We start from the raw sequence: 21,233 nt of genomic DNA on the forward strand, positions 1-21,233 counted from the left end.
CACCACCATCACCACCATCACCACCACTACCACCACCACCACCAGCACCACCACTACCACCACCACCACCACCATTGTCATCATCATCAGACAAGCTCAGGCCAACCCACCACATGCATTATTTTATGCATACTTTACTTTTCTAGAAATGTATTCGTGGTCTGTGTGTCATGGTTTCGACCACACTTGAGCAGAGCCAAGCAGCCTCCACTGGGTATGTTTGAGGTTCTTGCAAGTTTGACGTCGTTACAGGTTAATTAAGTTATAGGTTTTAGGGCATTTGTCTCCTATTTGGACATGGTAGGTTCTAGTACTCTGGCTTCATGGACTCGGAAGAATTGCTGGCTAAAGTGTTTTGGCAAAAACAAATCTGGACACAAATGTGTATTGGCAGCAGTGAGCACATGGTCTTCAGTATGGAGATTTATAAGGCCATGCCCATGTGCACTGAATGTTCGAGTCACTGGCAAGCCTCTTTGGTCTGAGAATTGTGGAACAATGGCTTTAAGAAGATGTCATGTCCTATTACAAAGAGCTACCCTATGGATTTTTGCCATATATACTTATTGAAGTGAGCCAGAGGGCTAGACACATCCCTCAGGAGAACAACAAATTGATTTGGGTGTCTCAGTGTGGTTGCTTAAATCTTAATGCCCTTCAAACCACAAACTCAATCTTTTTTTTTCTTCCTACTCGTAGTGTTTTTAGGTGATTCCACAGATAGAGGCCATATCATTGATCTTTTTTGGATGTGTTCCCCATCCCATGTGAAGTCCCTGACGTGGGAGCACTTGAGCCCTGGGACACTTGTCATCAGGCCCTGCTGATCAGACCACATCCTCAGAATCACTGAGTTTTAATTGTGCAATAGTTTTGGCTTTCCTTACACCTTCGAGTTTTGCCAAGAACTTTGTGTTTCCTGCTTTAACTTTCAGCTCATAACTAAACTTCGTGTTGTAAAGTCAAACTAGAGCTTTAAAAGCCTCACTGATCATCCTTATTTTTAGTTGTTCATCTTCAGCAAACAAATGGACAACGGTTTCCTTTGTCCAATGCCCACAGTGGTTTTGATCATCACAAGAATGAGAATAAGTCTAGCATCTTTTCCCCAGGAGCTTAAAATGCTTCAAGAGGCACTTACTGGGTGTCCATGTGCCTAATGGTAACCTTCACTATACTTCTGAGAAAATACATGATTTTTTGCAGGAAGCTTTGAAGTGTGTTAATTAGCCCAGTTACCAGGGAGAAATAGTAGATCCTAACTTGTGTTATGCACTCCACCCTCCTCCATTTTGGTTCTGTTACCAAGTACAGCAAAGTCCTTCAACAAAACTCAAAGTTTAGACATCACTATTCTCGAACTCAAAATGCATTCAGCCCTTGGTATTGTGCAAGGCATTGTTGGCACAGAGGATGGCTGGACGTGCTCTCTCTGCCCTCCTGCGGCCTATAGTCCAGGATGCAGGGAAGAAGACAGAAAAGAAATGAAAGTTTAAAAAGGTACAAACATAGGCTATGTGAATGAATGGAATTGAATGTCATAGAGGTGAGGAGGCCTGTCAACTAAATGCTCGTAGAAATGGCTTTTGTGTGGACCTTCAAGCATGGTCAAGACTTCTGTAAGGAGAACTTGCTGGGTAGAAGGGGATCTTAGGGCAAGACATAGCATGTGGACAAAGCACGTCCTTGGGAAGGGAAAGAGGGGTTTAAAGGATGGTGGAGCAACTTCTGGAATGAGCTCAGAGAAGGACGTGCCAGGACCTGGCTTACGTGTTGGGACCTTTCTGCTAGAGGTGCAAGAGGTGATGCCACTGTACAAGATAGACTGATGGCCCAGAGAGTCCGCGTTTAGATTTCGGCTGTCTCACTCCAGTCCTGGGTGACCTTGGATACATCACATGGGCCCTGCGGGTCAAGTGAGTCACCTATAAAATAGAAAAGGCAAATGGCAAGGGATAGTTGGTGTAACAACAAACCTATATTAGATGCTCCACAAATGTCAAATCAGGACAGTGGGTGTTTAAGCCCTGGTGCTGAAATAAAGCAGGATGCACCCAGCTCAAGTCTAAAGGGTGATGGAAAACTCTTTGCACCTGCTGGGTTTTAGGCACCTACTGTTATGAGAACATAGGAATTTATCCTTTGATTTTACTTAGTAGACATTTTCCAGAAGGTTCAAGAAGCCTGTGCTTTGCTCTCTGATGAAGGTGAGCCGATTGCTGTACTGGGCATCCTGGCCACCATTCGGTCTCCAGAGTGGCACCATGCCACGTGGACGCCCAAGTCGGCAGTTTGCTGCTTGAATTCTCCAAATGAGATAAGACTTGCTTTTTTAGACCAACAGCTGCGTCTTTCTTCCGTTCCTTTCGCTTCCTTTCCACTCAGCAGTTTTCCTTTTTGCTCCAGATAAATTGCTGCTAATTTAAATGTACTGCAGATCCTTGCCATTTTATGGCTGATTGCTTCTGAGTTATAGGAGGGAAATGTGTGCACGTTTGAATGTAAATAAATCTAAATGGATCAGAAGCCAGTGGTAAAGAAAGCACAGTGCTTCGCTGACCTTCACCTCCCCCCCCCGCCCCTCCCTTTTAAGAGGTCAATGAGCAGATCTGAAATCAGCAAGTAGCAGAGACAGAGTTTTAGGACACATCCTGGGTTTCTCTCTGCTTTCGACTTTACATTCCATTTCTGACAGCACCTGCTTTATCCTTGTTCTTGGTTTGTTTTTTGTTTTTTTGTTTTTTGGTTTTTGGGTTTTTTTTTTTTTTTTTTTTGATAAAAGAGCCATTCTCACGATAACTACCATGCACCATCGGAATGCTGCAAATTCTTCAGAATGTCACGTTGTCAAAATATCTATATTTCAGGCTCAGAAGCTAGACAGCTCGTTTGGCTGCTAAACCCTCAAGATGTTCAGCCATTTGTTGTGGTCTAAAAACTTTCCCCCTCACTAGGAGAAAATAATGATCTATTGTTTGATATCATTTTGTGGCCCCTTTCTTGAGTTTCTGGTAACATGAGTGGGCAAACGTCAGGAGGTCTTGGTAGGTAAATTGGGGCCCTGATTGAATCTTCCTATCAGCTCCTTAGAAATATGAAGCACCAGGTACATTTCCGTATAAAAGAGTCAAGTCTTGAAATCAGACTGGTTTTTCACTATCTGGTGGTGTATCTTTAGTGCGTCAACTGTTTTGTGAAGATCAGGTGTATCAGAGAGGAGTCTGACTTGCCCTCCTGGAGGCGGAGGGTGGACGTAGTAGCAGTTTGAATGCAGGCACGGCACATGGCTTATCAGTGCAACAGCCTGGCTTTTCCTCACAAGGAAGACGTCGCGTGTGTTATTCTGGTTGGCTTTACTCCCCTTGTGGCATGGGTGTGTGGCGCTGAGGTACGGTTCTTGGAGAAGGATGCATCACGAAAGGCAAAGCAGAAGGAGGTTGAAGAGGGACACTTGACATCTGTTTAAGTAGGGCTGGATGCAGTTGCAGCCTGAGTGAATGGCAGCCCAGAGAGCTCACATCTAGCAAAGCAAATTGTTTCCCAAACTGTAATAACGAGCTTGGGTAGGCCTCAGGGAGGAAGATGGCAAATTGAAGCAAAGGAAGGGTGGCCTGGGGCCTGCTGTAAACACTCTGACACGAGTAAACTCTTTAAGAGTTCCTGTGCCATAAACCCATTGGAAGGAAATAAGGCTCACCTTAACAGTTTAGTCCGTTCTGTTATTATTAGTATTTTAATATCAAATGCTTTTCAAATTGAATGTGCAGAGAGAGTGGTATACTGAATCAGACAGTCTTTTGTTTTGGGGATGATGTCTTCTATTTGTATCACCAAGTTCCTCCTGTTTTTATTGGCAAACTTGATATCCTAATATTAATCCTATTGTTTCAGTGGGAAGGAATTTGAGACCCACCCTCTTAGAGCCCTAAGGTGTTTGGTTAGTTAATTTGGCACGCTTGTTCTACGTGTCAGAGTGCACTCTGAAGCCAGTGAGGCTTATGCTTGCCTGGAGGCTGAACTTTGAGAAAAGAGACTAAAGTCAGAAATGAAGGAGTTTCCATCGGCACCACTGTGTGCATCCTGCATGCTCAGTGTTTTGTGGGTGATTAAATCCATAAGTGATGTTTGGCATCTGTACCGAGTGCTTTTCCTGAGACTTGGAAGGGCGGGAGAGAGAAGAGCCATGGAAATTCAGCTCCGTAGACTCTTCGAGCGTTGTTGTAAATGATGATACAGATTGGTGGTGGTAATTACAGCTCTGGAGGCAGATGACACCAGTGCTTGGCAGGCCAGACGCCAGGTTGAGGAAGATCCAGAGTCTGGAGGGCTGGGTTTAGAAGTGCCTTCCGAAGCTGAACTTGAACATGTCTTGGGGGTTTCTACCACGACGTCATTGATTTCGTCACTTAGGGATCTGAGGAAGCTTCATGCAGATTACACACACAAAACTAAATGTGATGAATCTCCCCTGTTCTCGCTGGGTTTTCCCAGTGAAGTTGAAGGGGTTTTGTCCTTCCTGCAGTGACAGGGCAGGGTGGCCGCAGAGTACAAGCTCCTGGGTCAGAATTTGAGCTCCGGCCCATGCTTTGTCAGGCCTCCAGCAAGCTGCTTTGCTCATAGGGCCTCAGTTTTTTCACCAGGAAAGTGGGAGCAATAATAGAACCCTCCTCATAGGGTTATTGTGAACTTAAGAGGGCTAATTTGGACAAAGAGCTTAGAAGAAAGCCTGGTACCAAGTGGATTAGCTGTTGTTTATTGCACAAGTGGTGTGCTCATCTTTCTCCATCTGTGGGATGATTAAGTATTTTAGGCCAAGGAATTCTGTTTTCTTTATTTTTGTATCATCTACTGTAGTGTCTACTCTTTGGTCACTGCTCAATTAATGTTTGCAGGATTAATTAACATTAAGTATTATATATTACATATATAATATATACATATACTGTATGCCTTATATATGCAATAGATATATATATATATGTGTGTGTATATATATATATATATACACACACACAGGCAATATACCACATGTTGTATGCTATATATCGTGTGTTATATAGTAGATATTCCATCTATCTGTGTGTGCATGTCATGTATATGGTATGATACTTAAGTGATTTAAGGCAATTAATTGTTTAATACTAGGATTCCTGGAAAAGAATCTAAATCTTTGTGTGGTCCGGTATTTCACAGTTAAAGCTAGCCAATTCTCTGATCTGGTTGCTGAGTAATGAATCTGTTATTTTAGAAATAATTTGGTAAAATTAAGTGAGGAAAGAAAAATCAGAATTTGGGTAGATATTTGTTGTTGAGTTTTATTTTATTTTTTTTCACTGTGCATAAAAATTCTCCAGGACTCATCTATATTGCACACAGATTTCTCCTCCTTAAATTAAGATGTTAACATCTGAGACTGTTGTGCAGAGCTATGTGCAGAAATCCCTTGCACATCTTTCCTGTGTTTCCTGGGCCACATAAGATCGGTTTGAAGTTTAAAACTAAGTGGCTTGACAGTGAGATTCATGTTTTTCTCCCAATTTTCCTTCTGTGATTATCTATTCCTTTATGTTTTAAAGCATATTCCATGTTGTGTCTTGATTTTGATTATTTATTATGTTCTTTTTAAAAGTGATTATATTTGTATGTTAATTTTCACTGATTTTTGTTTTGAGCATGACTTATGTTTTATTTTGTGTTTCTTTTAGGTTTTGTTTTGTTTCATAAGATCCCACTGGATGGGTAGCTGAAATAAAGGCAAAGACAGAGAAGGGGGCTGTGGTGCTTGTTGGTTGATGCTGCATTGTAAGCCGGACTCTTGGGACGGGCGTTGGCTTCTCCCGGGAGGTGCCGCTTAGCTGGGGGTTTTCTAGTAGCTGTGGGTGGTGTTTGCAGGAGGTCCTGTGTGAAGCCTGCGGCTGTCCTGAGCTGTGTTTGGGGAGCACCGCTGCAGAGGCCGCTCCCAGGCTGCTAAGCAAACACTCAAGAAAACATCTTAAGTTAATGCTTCTCTTTTGTTCTTGCAATTGTTCAAATACGAAATTGACATGGGATTCCGTTGGTTTATGCTTCTCTTCTGAAAGGAGTGTTCTTTGACCATACTGGAAATGTAATGATTCTTATTGTTTCTGTTCATTAAAGGTGAACTGCAAAGTTTAAAAAAAAAAAAAATCTAAATTTAGGGACAGGTATAAGAACACACTAAACAGCCTAATCTCCACATAACACGTAGTTTAGCATTGTTTTCTGTTGATGTTTAATGAAGACTGAATTCAGAAAGTCTTTCTTTTCCGTCTACAACACATCCACTGAGAAAGTTAAGGGCATCGCTGTGGGGACTTGGCCAGGCCACCGAGAGGTTCTCTCCTTCACTGGTGATAAAGGTCCCGAGTCATGCAATCAACGCTAATGATTTTTCTAAAGTTTGTTAGCAGGCGAAAAATAAAAGCAGCTCTGTGGTCAGGGGCTCTAGATTTAGGTTACGCGTAGTCAGTTTCAGAATAACTACAAGAGTGAAATAGACACACATGGCGCGCATGTCCTTTTATTTGCCCCCTGCGATCCACCTGCTTTTTAGAAGTTTCCTAGTGAGAAGGCCGCAGTATCTCATGCTGTTCCCATGACAGAACTGCAGCTTTTCTACTCTGAAAAGGTCTGCAGGCAGAATGGCTGGCCTGCTGGGAGCAGGAGACCATATTCTAAGAAGGATAGATACTGCATACTACAGTACTGCTGGTTTTCATGGGCAGGAAGGCTCTTCCTGACCCCAGCAGCACAGAGGTAATGAGCGTGCGCTTTATCAGGTCCAGCCTCATTGCCGAGAGGGTAGCCTGGGAGCTACAGAATCCTGCGTCCCTGCCTTAGTCCTGTCACGGACACCTGTTTCGCTCACTTGGCCATTGCAGTGACCTTTGTCCGCTTTGTTCAGCCTGTGCCAGGTAGGATCCCTGTCCTGCAGACAGGTTCAGCTGCCCTCGCCCCAGTTCACCTCACACTTTCCACGGGAGGGGGGCGACAGAGCCAGGCCCGGAGCATTTCGCTTGAAAGCACGATCAGCTCTGACCGTGGAGGCACGCTCAGAGACGCCATGGCTGGATTGGAAATTTACTGACATTTGAAAAAATTATTATTTTTTTTTGAAATAGTTACTTAAGTTTTGCAGTTCAGCTTTAAGGATTTCTAGATTTTTTACTAGTCCGACATGTTCGGAAACATTGTTTTGCGTCCTGTGTAACTGAGGCATTAATCTTAATAAACCAGGATCCACTTAGGCACCACTTGATATAAAAGGATTATCCATGATGAGTATTTTATACTGTATCTTTTACATTAGCCACTAAATATGTTATTGCTTGATACAGACATTTCACAGGGTCCTATGGATTACAGCATTGAACTTGGCTACTCCATACCCCTGCCTCAGAGAGGGGCAGTTTCTCGGAAGCATACACAGGCTGCTTGTTCTCAAACGTGTGCTTTCCAAAGACACATTTGAGTGGGGATAGCAACGGGCCTTTGGTGTGGGGGGGGGGGTCTGAATATTCCCTGGATTCCCATTTGCTTGCTCACTGATAAATGACAGGTCCTGTCACTACTTAGATTTTGATCTCTCCCAAAGTTGTTGATTTACAAAGAGGCCAGTTAATTGCAGAAACCTTGAACCCTGAAAGGAAAAGGAGATTCACACAGAGGGCGGACCAGAGGTGATCCGTACCCCCAGCATTCTTAAATATCAGCCATTTGGTGCAAGTTTTTTTTTTTTTTAAACCCTTTAGATTTTATTCCATGGAACCAGAAAAAGGCAATGAATTGTTTAAGAACTATTTTCTACGTTTCCCAGACCCAAAAGGAAAAAGAAAAAAAAGAAGAATATTTGTATTCAACAGCTAGAAGACTTGCAGGGTAGATTTTTGTTTTAAAATGGAGAGAAGTGGACAGATAAGGCAATTTAATATATCAAAGAGCAGTTGACATCTCCTAGGGAACGATGAAAACAGCAGGCTATTAGAAAATTGTTTCATATGGTTCTTGTGTTCCTCGCTTTTCATTTTTCTTTAATCCCCGAAGACCACAGTCAGTGACATATCTTCTCATTTCTATCCTCTAGACCACCCTCTTTCATCCTTTGCTTTTTTATGTCCCCTACAAGACATCTTTTTACAGCTTCCTAATGACACGTATCATGTATTTTTTCAGCATTAGAAAACGACAGGCAGCATTTTTGCTGAAACCAAGTGCATTGCCCCCCAACCGGGACCTGGCATCTCAGTGCCAGGCAGGCGCCCTTGGCAAAGGGTGCGTGCTGGGCGTGCAGACGCCCAGCCCTGCAGAGCCAACTCCTGCCTCCCGGGAATGGGGCCCCAGTTTCCCAAATCTTCTGATTCTTTAAGAGAAACTTGAAACCTGGATTTTTTTTTTTTTAAATGTGAAATGTCCCTATTTTTAAAAAGTTGGCTCGGTTATTTTTAAAACATTATGTAGGCCAACAAAACATGTCTGTGGGCTGCCAGGTTGTTACTTTTGTCTTAAAGCAACATCATTGTTCTCTGTTTCCTACTATCTTTCCTTTGCAAATGCACTTCCCAGCATGGCCATTGAGAGCTTTTTTGCCGTGGAGTTTGGTGCCCAAGGGATCTGCAGCGTGTCCCTTCCCATCGGGGCTCTCCTGTGACTTCTGCTAGCTGGGGCCTTGGCTTCGTCACCCTCGGTCACTGTTTTCCCTCCGTCCCCAATGGGCCCCACTTCTGAGTGGCGGGAGACCACCTAGCAAGCCCTTCCTCCCGTTTTGTCTGACATGGGCCTTCCTTTCATCAGGGTCCCTGTCATATGGCCCACTTGGATGGGGTTCGATGGGAGAGCACACAGGCCCATTCATGGGTCCTTGATGTACTGGTGTGGCCACTGGTAAGTGGGAAACAAGCTTGCCACCTCAAGAGGTGTGGTTCAGGCCCTGTGTCTTGAATGGTGTCCCACTGAGACCCTCCAAGGCCACTGAGACAGACTAAGGATCCCCCACTGGCATCCCCAGAGACACCGGTTTGAGGCCAAAGAAGGTGCATCTCCCGATGGGAGAAATTCTTGGGTTTTCACTCCTGGTCTCCCAGCCCAGACCCATTTCATTTTTAAGATTTTATTTATTCATTCGAGACACAGAGATAGAGAAAGAGAGAGAGAGCATGAGGAGGGGGAGAGGAAGAGGGAGAAGCAGGCTCCCCGCTGAGCCAGGAGCCGGACATGGGGCTCGATCCCAGGACTCTGGGATCATGACCCGAGCCGAAGGCGGATGCTTAACCATCTGAGCCACCCAGGCGCCCCCCCCATTTCATTTTTGACCCATCGAATGTTCTTTCCAAAAGTAGGGGGCACAGAGGAGAAGGAAATAATCCCAGCCCCAAGCTGCCACATAGGGCTCAGAGGAGGTTGGCCCCTGCTTCCAACTCTTCTGAAGGACACCCCGAGTGGTTGGGGCTTGAGGCTCCCCACAGACAGAGCAGAGGCCACAGTTGTTGGGCAGTCTGAGGAGCAATCAGCTCAAGGAGAACAAGGCAGGAATTCAGCTCGCTGCCAGGTGCCAGAGCACGCGTGATGGAAGCGCTCCAGCTTCGTCTCTCCTTTTCTCTTGATCTGCTTAGAATTCCTGACTTTTCTCTCTTTCTCTCTAGCAATCTAAATTGACTCCATGACAAACAGGGGGCTTGTTTTCATTTGCTTTCTTGGTTGCTTTGCACACGCTTTGTTGTTGTTGTTGTTGTTCATTGCAAAATGGGACCAAACACGAATGGAGCCTGAACTAAACTCTCTCATGCCACCGTGGAGCGGATGATGCACTCTTGAACTGTTCTGGTGCTTTCTATCTAGCACTCCTCCCTGGTTTTCATTTCATCCCCTCACACAACAGTAGATGCTCATTTCACCTTGCCTTGTCCAGACCAGATGCAGAGGGAGAGACAGGACTCATGTCATCTGGTGCCTTCACAGGGCGGCTGTGTCCGGCCATGTGGGCTGTGCCCTTCCTGTCTAGCCAAGGTCAAGGGTCCCCCGGGGGTCCCGCAGACCGGACTCCAAGGACACCTGGGCAGAGGCCACTATTTCATTAAATGAGTTCTGCTGTGTTCACACACCTGCAGTGCCCACGAGCCATGTCAGGTTTATTCCAGGGCACTTGGGAAGGTTAAGGACTCTTCCGGACAGGGCAAGAATATAATTTTCCATGGGGTGCTGCCAGATGGAATTAAGTGAACAGAACTCCCAACCCAGAGAGTGACATGAAAACAGTTGTCACAGAAGGCAGCTTTCCACTCGGGTTAGTCCGTTTCCTTGTTCGGTCATCAGGGACAAGGGAACCCCCCAGCCATCTGATTCTGATGGTGAGATCACTCTGGATTTCATTCAGGTGAGTGTTGCGGTGGAGTCTTGGGGTGTTCATTACTGAGCACCCAAGATAGGATGCTATTGGCTTGTGTCTTAGTTTTCACAGAAAAAAAAAATGTGTGAGAAGCAAAGGAAAGAACAGAGATTTTCACCCCCTTTATTTTTCCATTTATGAATGGAGCATAATCAAATATAAAAGAGCGAGAGATTCTGTTCACAATTTTAGGTATATCAAATCGTCACATTGTACCCTTTAACTGTCTTACGCATTTATTTGTTAGTCACACCTCAATAAAAGAAAAAAATGGGAAAAAAAACTAGCAAGAGCTTCTGGAGAAAGACAAATTCTTGGGTTTCATTCACTTCCCGTTCAAATCCATTTGCTGTAATCCATAGGCAGTCTGTGAATCATAAGCATGCCCTGTTTTTCTCCATAATGTTCCAGGGTTTTAAAGTCATTTTTTTCACGTTTCCTGTAAATAATGGATAATCATTTTTATTTTATTTTTAAGTGCTGTTTTAACAATGTGGATAGACCATAAATGTACTTGCTGAATTCATTCATTTTTTTAACAAGGCAATAAAGTTTTATAATTCATCTCCATGTGTCTTGCATTCTGTGTAGGGCCTTGTATACCTCCCCTCCCTTCCTCAAACACATACCATCACCCCGTGTGGCATTGGCGATCCTCAAGACTAAAGGTGTCAGAAGGAAGAGTGTGAGAAACATCACCGAGTGTTTTGGGGAAGTCCCAAACTCACGATAGATCCTGGAATACATCTTCTCTCCCCCAAAAGGGACTTTTAAAATTTCCATCATTCTGAGTTATACATTTATGGTTAACTGATTCTTGCATCGGATATGTTTTCATTGGCTAAAAAGCAGTTCTAGAAAACAAAAGTTTAAGGGAATTAAAAAAAAAAAAAAACAACCAACAACCTACATTCTGTGGGAAAGTCTTTTGGTATTTTAAGAACTTGGAATGATCCAGGTCCTAGCAAGAGGATACACTTAGTGCTCTGTCCCTCCATTCTAAGTGACTTGTATCCAAATGAACATGATGACTTGTGCTTTCATGGAAGAGAAGAGAGAGAGGAAGACAAGTGGACCATAGAGATAGGATGGCATTGAACGATAACCATTAACATGGTACCCGCACTTCACAGTCCTCTTCACAGTCCCCCAGGCTTGTCCCTTTTTAATTTTTTCCTTTCAGGATAAGACCTAAAAAGCAAGGTTTGTAGGACCCCAGATTCATTTGAGCCTGCTTTCACCTTCTGGGAACGTTGAAAGGGTTTTGCACCAAATTGAAGGGTAAGGACTAGAAAAAGTGATCCAATGTGACCTGCTGTCTCATCGACCCAAGTATACTTACCTGTTCTAAGAGTCTGGTTGGTGCTGGTGACTTGTACTTTTTCTAAACACCTTTCTAAACAGGTTTCATTGGCCATTTGGAGGTTGCATAATAATTTGAGGCAGTAGGACTGAACCCAGACTGTGCAGGTTGGAATCCCAGTTATACTCACAAGCTAAATGATCTTGGGAAAGACATTTCATGGCTCCATTCCTCATGATATGACAATAATATTAATAGTACCTGCCCACCTCCCCCCTCCAGGCTCTTACGAGAGTTCAGTGAGACGGTGCATGTTGGGGGGAGGCACTTGGTGTTGCTAATAAAATACTCTGAAGGACTTGGGTGTGCACTCATGCTTGAGTATCCCTCAGTAAGTGCCCCGGAATCACAGACTCATTTTTATATATTGGCCATATGGTCACTGTGTGGGTGCAAATAACGGAGTCTGATGGTAGGGAACTTCACTCACTGGGTCATTCTGGATGTGGTCCAGGCTGTGAAGCTGTCTTGGAAGTTACAGTGATTCCCCTTCTGGATCCCTCACTCTGCCCAGGCAATTCTTGCACATGGATTCCTTTCAGATTTGATTTTGATAAAAGAAGAGGGTACAATTTGTTTGGACCTATATTATGATAGTTCAAGTGAGTTCAAATGATGCTCTATAGTTTGAGGATTCTGGAGGAAAAAACACTGGAGGTCATATCCCCCAAGTGGTCTGCCTTCTTTTCTTCTCACTTTATTAATTCAGAGTTTTTGATCATTTGAAAGGGGTCTACATTATCTTTAACTTTGAAATCATCCATTTGAAAATCTTCGGCTACAAATAAAAATAAACGAATTGGCTGAGACAGTGTGTGAAAGAAAAGACTTGTTTCAAGTTCCCCTCAAGCCTTAGAAACAAGTATTTGCAGGCAATGAGCTACAAATAACTAGATTATTCTTTTCTACTTCCTGAGGTAGTTTCTCATAATAGCTGTAGTAGACAAAGCATGGCTGGCCTTTGCTGGAGCTATTTCATGTTTGAAGCAATACAGTTTCATTTCTTTAAAGATATTTTGTCATTTGGGCTTTTCTCTTCTTAAACCAGCACCTAATTTAAGGCACTTTTGCTGTTGTTACCACCTTTTCTAATGCATTTTCAAAGTGAGATTGACTACAGTATCTAAATGGTAGTACTAGTTAACCGTATTGGTTTCTCACTGTATGCCCAACACCGTGTTAAGTGCTTCCTGGATTAATTCCTGATCCTCTCAAAATTAGCCAATGCTATATTGCTCCCATTTTAAAGGTTAGGAAACTGAAGAACAGAGGGATTGAGGAACTTGATCCAGGTTACACTGGGATTTGAACTCTGGCAGGCTGGCTAGATAGCTGGACACTGAAACAGCTACCCTGTATGGACTCTTGAGCAGGACTGGGACTGGGGTGAGGCCAGCGAGGTGCCTGGGGCACCGTCAGGGCCATGCAAGTGCCCAGGGGTCACTCCTACCAGCACTAGAGGTTGAGCAGAGATGACTGTTGTAGAAAAGCAGAATTGTAAGGTCAGCCTTTGTTACCGGGGAGGTACATGCTACTCCAATAAGCCTCTGGTTATTTAAAGGTGCCATTGACAAACCCTTGCACACCTCAACTTCCAGATATGTGGCACGGTAGTGAATTGGTACATGCTTTCTAAATGTTACATTATGGAACACAGAAGTTGCAATCAAGTATGGGTTCCTTGCGGATTAGCTCATGACAACCCAGCACATGTTTGCTTTGCCCATTGTAACTGAAGACAGATTTGTTGGTTTCGATTGTTCTGAAATGAATTTCCTCATGGCTCTTGAACCGGAGTACTTCCAGCTCATTTGTAGCGGTCTGGAGCAGTCCTGACTGTGGTCAGTGCCGGTGAAGGACACCGCCTCGGTGGCGGGGAGGCCAGAGGATTTGTCTGAGGACACCTCCTGCCACCTCCGTGTAGACCATCCAGACACTGGAACAAGGCGGTGGGGACTGCCCGAGCAGCTTCTTGCCTCTGAAACACAACGAGCCGGAGCAGCATCTGAGTGACTCAGTCACGTTGATGCTCCTGTCCCCGAAGATCTGGCAGCCAGTGACTGAAAGAGACTGCCAAGGGCGTGCACTGAGCTCCCAGTCATTTGGTCCAGGCCCCATGTGGCACAGCATAGGATGCTGGGGGCCTGTGTTTACTGAATTAAAATCTCCACCCAACCATAGGCTAATGAACAGTGAATTCTCACCCCCTCTCCTTTTAAAATATTGAATGTGTTTCCCAAGAGGAAAGGAAAAGCCTCTTTTGTGTTTATTTGACACCCTTTCATTTCTTGTTAATATTTCTCATCATACAGTGTTTAGTCTTGGCTGAATCACTAAATAAAAATATAGGCCATGGCTGCTTGCTTTAAGGATTAGGACCCCGCTTCAGGTAAGTTCGTGCAAAGGCACTGGCCCCCCAGGTGGGAAGTAGAGTCACCAAACCCTGTTTTATCTCTGGGTGACGGGGATGTTCTCGGTTTTTACATGAACTAAGAGGTAGTGCATTTAGGGTGCTTCAGGCTTTGCAAAGATGACTCCCTTGATAGGTGTTCTCTCTGCACTTAGGCTCCTGGATTTGGCGGGCAGGGGCAGTTACCTTGCCATCACCCTCCTTCATTAAACATGGTTGAATGTTCTACTTCTGGGGTGGTAGTGTGCTGGCTCCCCGGTGTGTTGGACCAGCCGGGTGACTAGCAGGTGTCAGGTGGAGTAGAAGGGTCGGCCTATGCTTGCCTCCTTCTCACGCATGGAGGTTCATCCCTGCCAGGGCTCATCCCTGTGCATGCACGGTGCTGCGGCTAGGCTCCACCTTTTCTCCTCTTCCCCATCTGTTCTTCTCGATTCTAGCAGAGGGAAAGGCTTCCTACTGCGGTCAGTCTCCAGTGCCTCACTGTGTCTTGTTTGTCCCCTTAACCTGCCCGTTGCTCTCCACAGCATTCCCACATCCTTCATTTAAACCATTTGCAGTGAGTTCTTTTTCCTTAACAGGACCCCAGCTGAGACATGTACTAAATTCTTCATTATCTTCTTTCATCTTACATCAGGTCTGTTCAAAATCCAGTATATATTTGTTGTGTCAATTATAGGTCAGACAGTGAGCTGAACACTGGGGATACCACAATAAGAGGTTTAGATGCCATCTTTGGCCTCACGGGCTGTGGTCTGATGGTAATATCTGTTATATTGATACTGTGATTGTCCATACTTCACGCATAAGAAAACAAAGACACAGAAAGTTAAGTAACTTGGCCAAAGTCACACAAATCAGATCCATCTGCCTATAAAATCCATGCTTTTGGCCCTGCTGCTCTGAGGTTGGAGCTTTCCCTTTGCCTCTTGGGGGACCCCACGGCTACAGACTCTGAGAAATCCATCAGGCCTCTGCTCTTCATTTTGGTGGCTTGGATTCTTCTTGACCCACTATAAATTGGTGAAAAGTATCTCCACTTTTGTTACCTATTTTCTCTTTCCCTTTCCTCTCTTTTTTTAAAATTATTATTCTCTTCTTCTTCTCAAGTTCCCTTTCCCAAGCCAAACCACACATGGAAATATGCTTTGACCTCTCTTTACTTTTCACACATTAAAAATTTAGAATCAGTTGGGTGGAGTGTTTGCACAGGAGAGAGATTGTGTGTGTGTGTGTGTGTGTGTGTGAGAGAGAGAGAGAGGTACCAGCAAGGAAAGACACAATTCCCCTCCCCCATCACACACACACACACACACACACACACGCACACACGCACACGGAATATTGCATACTTTAAGCCCTGTTTGATTAAATAGGGATTTAATCCCAGTCCATACACCATCTGTACAATTATTGCCTTCCCGATGCGCACCATGCTGTAATGTTCCCAACCAGCTCCTTTTAAAAACTTTCCATATTGTATTTTTTGCTTTTTGTTTTTACTTCCTTATAAATAGCAAGAAGTTTCACTGAGAAGAAATGATTACAAATCCCAAAAGGTTGGTGTTCCGTTCTGAGCTCCAAAATGTAAGGATTGAGTGGATTTCAAACTTGGCAAAATTTCTGACTTGGCAAATCCTTCCATCCTTATTTATGACAGCTTGGAAACTTCCATTTTCCAGGGCTTATAAACGATGCTGCCGATTTTGTCTCTCTTTTCTGTTTTGCTGTGAATTATGAAATAATCAGCCTGAAGGTTTCCTTTTAACATTAACCCTCATAGCAGAGTATGAGTGTGAGTGTGAGTGTGTGACTGTGTTCTTTCCTTTTTTGTTGTTTTGAGGCACATTTTACATATCTCATATAGGCAGCGTTCTTCCCTTTTCCTGCCTTTCCACAAAATGACGGAGATGTTGAGGTTTGAGAATGAGAGCCTCGTGGTCTCCATCGTGCTCACAAAGGGCTCCCTGGCCATCCATCCTCTAAGGGACGCCATGTCTCGTCCCACATGGCATTTGAACAGTTGGGATTCTGGAGCAAGACAGGTAAAACAGACCATCTCTGAGAGTTCTTCCTAGAGGTGTGAGCAGGTTGTGTTTCAGGGGACCTCCCTGCCCGTTTTCTCAATGGAACATTGTCAAAATGGAAGAACAACTGAAAACGTGTCTCCACCTTCTCCACCCTCCCCCTCCTCCTGCTTTTTCTTTTTCTCTTTCTCTTAACTCTTTGCCCGGTTCCTCAAAGCCTGCTCATTTTAAGTTCTCTTTGTAAGTACTTTCTTCTCCGGGTTCATGTAACCACACAGAAGTTGAGAGCCTCGATCATTGGGTAGAGTCGACAGATTTTGCCGGATATAAGCAGTAGGAATTTTCAAATGCAGTACGTGTCCTCTGAGAAGCAGATGCCAAGATGGGACAGAAGCTGCCAGGATTCTAATCAGGAGAAACTCGTGTGTGAGAGAAAATGGGGAAGGAGATAGGGAAGGCAGTGAGAGCAGCAGGCTGAGGTACAAGTACACCTCCCGTGAATGAGAGGGAGGGAGGAGAGGTCAAGCCCCTTGGACTCCATGCGCCCTGTGGAAGGATGGGCAAGGCTCCTGGGGAGCCTTGGAACCAAGTCGGCCATCAAGAGAAGCTCCTTGGCTCCCAGGATGGGTCTGCCTTGGTATTCTGTGGCACGACTTGGTGCTGGTGCAGCCCAACATGGGCTGGGAGCATGGACCATGTGCAAGCGAGGGGATGGATTTCAGAGCACAGATGGATTTCAGGGTGTCATGGGGCCCTTAGTCAGTTATGCTCCCTGAAGCTGAAGGTCTGCAAGGTGCTTTTGGACAATAGCGCCATCTGGTCCGACCTCCACATAACCGATGTACTTGATAGTTGTTGCTCGCCATCTCCCTGCAAAGCATACTGACCCACCTGACAGTGACCTGCACACTCCACTGGATGGCTGGGGTCCAGTGCTCAAGAGAACGGCTGCTCCCCTAAATGACTTACTACCAGTTACACTGGTTTAAAGGGCTTTGACTATTTCCATCCTGTTAAAAAAAAGAACTACACAGATAGGGCAGGTCCACATTTTGAACTGTTTAAAATGTCGTTTTTGAGCTGTAGCCATCCTTTTATTTATGGCAACATGAAACAGCATCTGAAATGAAGACCTGTTTTTGTTTTTCTCCCCTGCATACTAAAACCACAAGTGATTGAATTTCATTTTCCTTGTGTGTTCCCCATCAAGTTTCCTGTCATGGCTGCTCTCATCGCTGGTTCACCTTGCTTTCAGGAGAGCATTCATGATGGCGTCTATACATCCCTTGCCAGGTCACAGGATGGAGCTTGCAGGGGAGCGGAGCTATGCATCCGCCGACACGGTTTCACCCCTGCTCTCCCGCGGTTACATCGTTTTCAAGGAAAATGATGCCTTGTTCAGATTCAACAGACTTTACTGAGTACTTTCCATGTGCTCGACCCTAGGTTTGCAACTCCAGTGGCTACAAGACACCAGACAGGTCCCGTGAGAGTAGGTGGGTAGGTGGGGGCGTGGGGACTGTCTTGTGCCCTGGCAGAACTGTCCCCAGGCCCCACCACCGCTGCTGAGTCAGAAAGTAGGCTCTGGGCGGCCAAGTCTGATTTTTCTGAGAGAAGTGGAGATCTGGATTTTTATGTGAAATTTCCCACTTTCTCCATGTTGGCAGGGCCCTTCACATTTTTTCAAGTCTCCGTGAGCCAAATTAAACATGTCTTTTGCCAGATTTTGCCTTTGGTGACCCCTCTGCTGAAGATTCTGCTCATCCTTTTTAAGATACGGCTCCTCCACGGCAGCCTGGGGCAGATACTGGTCTGCAGCCGGGCTTCCTGGAAGCAAATGCATATGAGGGTTCATGGAGCACGGATTTATCAAGGGCATGCTGCAGGGCACCAGGGGGAGAGCATGGAAGAGGCAAGCCTGGCAAGGGGGCTAAGCAGGAAGATGATTTCAGGCACAGCCTCCTGGCAGGGGAACTCTGGAGTGTAAGCTGCCGCCCAGAAATCTGGGAGTTGGGCTTTCCTATTTGTGCACCCACCAGTCATTGGATGAGGGTCAAAACTGGCAAAAGTGGACTCTAGTAGCTCAAGGATAGTCCTCCAGGAAGGAGACACAGGTGCTGACTGCCGCAGGGGCAGCAGCGGACCCCACAGAGCCCAGCACAGCCTACCTCCAGAGTGCTGGACTTACTCAAGTCCATGGGTAATAAGAGTCACATGTCAAGGCAGAATTCAAACCTTGATCTTCTGACTCCAGTCAAGTCCAGTGCTTACTGACATGCTTCCCAGGTGGTGCTTGTTGAGATCAATGTCCAGAATTCAGATTATTTTAGACCCTGACTAGCTGTGTGTTGGCCTCGGACTCCTAGCTCATCTTTCTTCTAGGACTGCATGGCTTTCTAGAGAAGGCAGGGCAGGTGGATAGGAGCTAAGAAGGAGCTCTGGAACCAGCAACATTCTGGCCAGCTGTGCATGGGCTCCTGAAGGTCTGTGGCAACTCCCTGCTCTGAGTTCTTTCTCTTCACTCAGTTTGCCGATTGTACATCTGAGATGCGGGCAGAGTTTGGGGTGCTCTGTACTGTAATGCCGAGCTCTAGGCCTGTGACACATGGCCATCCTGATGCTGGCTGGGCGGGGGGTGCTTCTCTGGGAAATAGGCCAGTGGTCTGTACATCTTGCTTGATTCAGACCTAGAGTGCACAATTTCCTTTGGAGAGTTTAAACTATTCGTGTGTTTAATTTAAATACCCTCTCAACTCCAACCAGACCCCTTGAAGGAAACCCATCAGGTAGGGAGAGAAGGCAGAAGCTACAGCACCATCTGCTAATGGCCATGCCTGGAGTTTGAGGGTCCCAGAAACAAAAAAGATCGATTTGTTTTGTTTTTTAAACTGAATCCACCCCATGTGCCCACACAGCCCTTGCTGTGTGCCCGGTGCTACGGCTCACACCTTGTCCGTCCTAAACCTCCGGGCTAGCCAGGACAGCTTCCTTGTCTTCACCTCTTGAATACTGTCCTGAAATCAAGCTACGTCTTTCTCCCAGCTATCTTTCTTTCTTCTCTTTAAGTTTTATTTATTTATTTGAGAGAGAGTGAGAGGGAGAGAGAATCTGAAGCAGACTCTACACTGGGCACAGAGCCCGCTTTGGGACTGAATCCCACAGCTCCCAGATCACGACTTGAGCCAAAAACCAAGAGTCAGATGCTTAACCGACCGAACCACCCAGGCGCCCCCTCGGCCTGTTGTCTTTCAGACCTGCCTGGTATTCTCCACTGCCACCCCTTCTGCCTTCCTTCAGGCTCTCTGTGTTTGTCTGGGGCAGACTGGTTTCACTCTTCTCACCATGCTCCCCAACTTTGTGCGTCCAACATTTTCCACCTAAAACACAGACTTGAGCTAGTCAGCCCTGGACTCACACTGCTTTGGCAACTCACAAAGCTAAGTAGATCAAGTCCATGCTCCTCAGAATGGGGCATCAAACTCCAGAACATTCTTCCGCCAGCCTGTCTTTTTCTACCACGCCTTCCCATCCACCACCACCTCTGCACTTCCCCAAGACTCTAGTTTGACCCCCTTCCTCCCACCACCTGGTGCATTCGTGTGTCAGAGTCCTGTCACTGATTGGGTGACCTTGGATTTGGCACTTCACTCTGCAAGTCCCAGATTCCTCCTCAGAGAGATGAGGGAGGCAGATATCTAGCTTGTGGGGTGACTAGGAGAATTTAATGTGAAAAGTATGGCAGGTCAGCAGGATGTGATGTGTTGTAGGTGCTCAGTAAACAATAACATTATGAAGATTGTCATTACTGCTGTCCCTTTCCAAAGCCTAGCTGCACTCCTCCTCCCCTCGAGAAGCTTTCCCGGGACGGCCCACATGGAAGTGACACCTTCCTTCCTATACTCCCATAATAGCGTTGTGCTGTATTTGATCATCTAGTGAGGTGAGCCTGGGTCCTCCATGTCTGCATTAAATTGAATTGCTCCAAAGCACGGGGACACACGCCATTCCTGTTTGAGGACATCTGTGCTTTTGAAGGAGGAAATGAAATATATATGATTCCTAGTTGAGTTCACCTTTATTGCAATGGGAGAATTTTCTGAACAAAGCTCAGGCCCCAGTCTTGTTTGGAAATAGGGAGCCTCATGTTAGGATCCTGAATGCAGCCCAATCGCCCCGATGAACAGCACAGGCTAAGTTTTCTGGGGGACTTCAGTTTGTCAGCCCAGGAGTATTCTGATGTATGAGGTTCCCAGGGCTGCTATAACAAAACACCACATACTTGGTGGCTTACAACAGCAGAAACGTATCCTTTCACAGGCCAGAAGTCAGAAATTGAAGCGTTGTGAGGGCTGGTTCCTTCTGGAGAGTCTGAGGGAAAATCCGTTCCAGGCTCCTCCTAGCTTCTGGTGGCGGCTGACAATTCTTGGTGTCGCTGGGCTTGTAGACACGCCGTCCCTCTGCCCGTCTTCACATAGTCTTCTTTCTGCGCCTCCGTGTCTTCACCTCCTCTTAGAAGAATAATTATCACCGGATTTAGGGCCCACCAGAAGTCTGGGATGTTCTCACCTTGAGATCCTTACTTACTGCTGCAAAGACTCTTTCTTCCAAATAAGACCCCCTTCACTGGTTCCAGGGGATATAATTGGAAACATCTTTTTTTTTGAGGCTACTACTGAACCCACTACACTTGAGGATAGAGTTTATTTGAGAGGTGGGCGGCGTGTCCTATCACACACATGGTGTAGGTGCCAAATCCCTCCAGCCCTTTTGGCCCATGCTGTGAACCTGGTTCTTAACCTCTCTAAGACTCAGTTTCCCTTTCTATAAAATAGGGATAATAACTTCTAATGCACAGGTTGTGAGGATGAGTTAAGAATGGATTCATCTGCATATAGTAGATTCACGATGTGGTTACTATCTATAGTGAATCCCAGTCATTTAATAAAAATTTAAATCTCGGGCCATCCAGGTAAAAGAGACATATCACATGGCCCTTAGTCATACCAGCACTCAGAAAAGGTTCCATGTTTGTTG

At 45.5% G+C, this 21,233-nt stretch overlaps 1 protein-coding gene across 7 annotated transcripts in view; it reads left to right on the forward strand.

The window, feature by feature from the left end:
• NTRK2 (neurotrophic receptor tyrosine kinase 2) overlaps positions 1-21,233 on the forward strand; it is a 328,863-nt gene that overhangs the window by 129,294 nt on the left and 178,336 nt on the right. The window contains exon 15 of one of the 7 annotated variants that reach the window (XM_073880681.1): positions 5,706-10,966. The exons of the other annotated variants lie outside the window; for them this stretch is intronic. Within the exon in view, the coding sequence (XP_073736782.1) occupies positions 5,706-5,743 (38 nt within the window). The 3' untranslated portion in view covers positions 5,744-10,966. Of the gene's footprint in view, positions 1-5,705; positions 10,967-21,233 lie in introns of those variants that run through there. 7 annotated transcript variants of the gene reach the window in all.

This window comes from Callorhinus ursinus, unplaced genomic scaffold (assembly GCF_003265705.2).
Source record: "Callorhinus ursinus isolate GAN/ISIS: 27379988/994484 unplaced genomic scaffold, GSC_fseal_2.0 scaffold39, whole genome shotgun sequence".
NCBI lineage: Eukaryota > Metazoa > Chordata > Mammalia > Carnivora > Otariidae > Callorhinus > Callorhinus ursinus.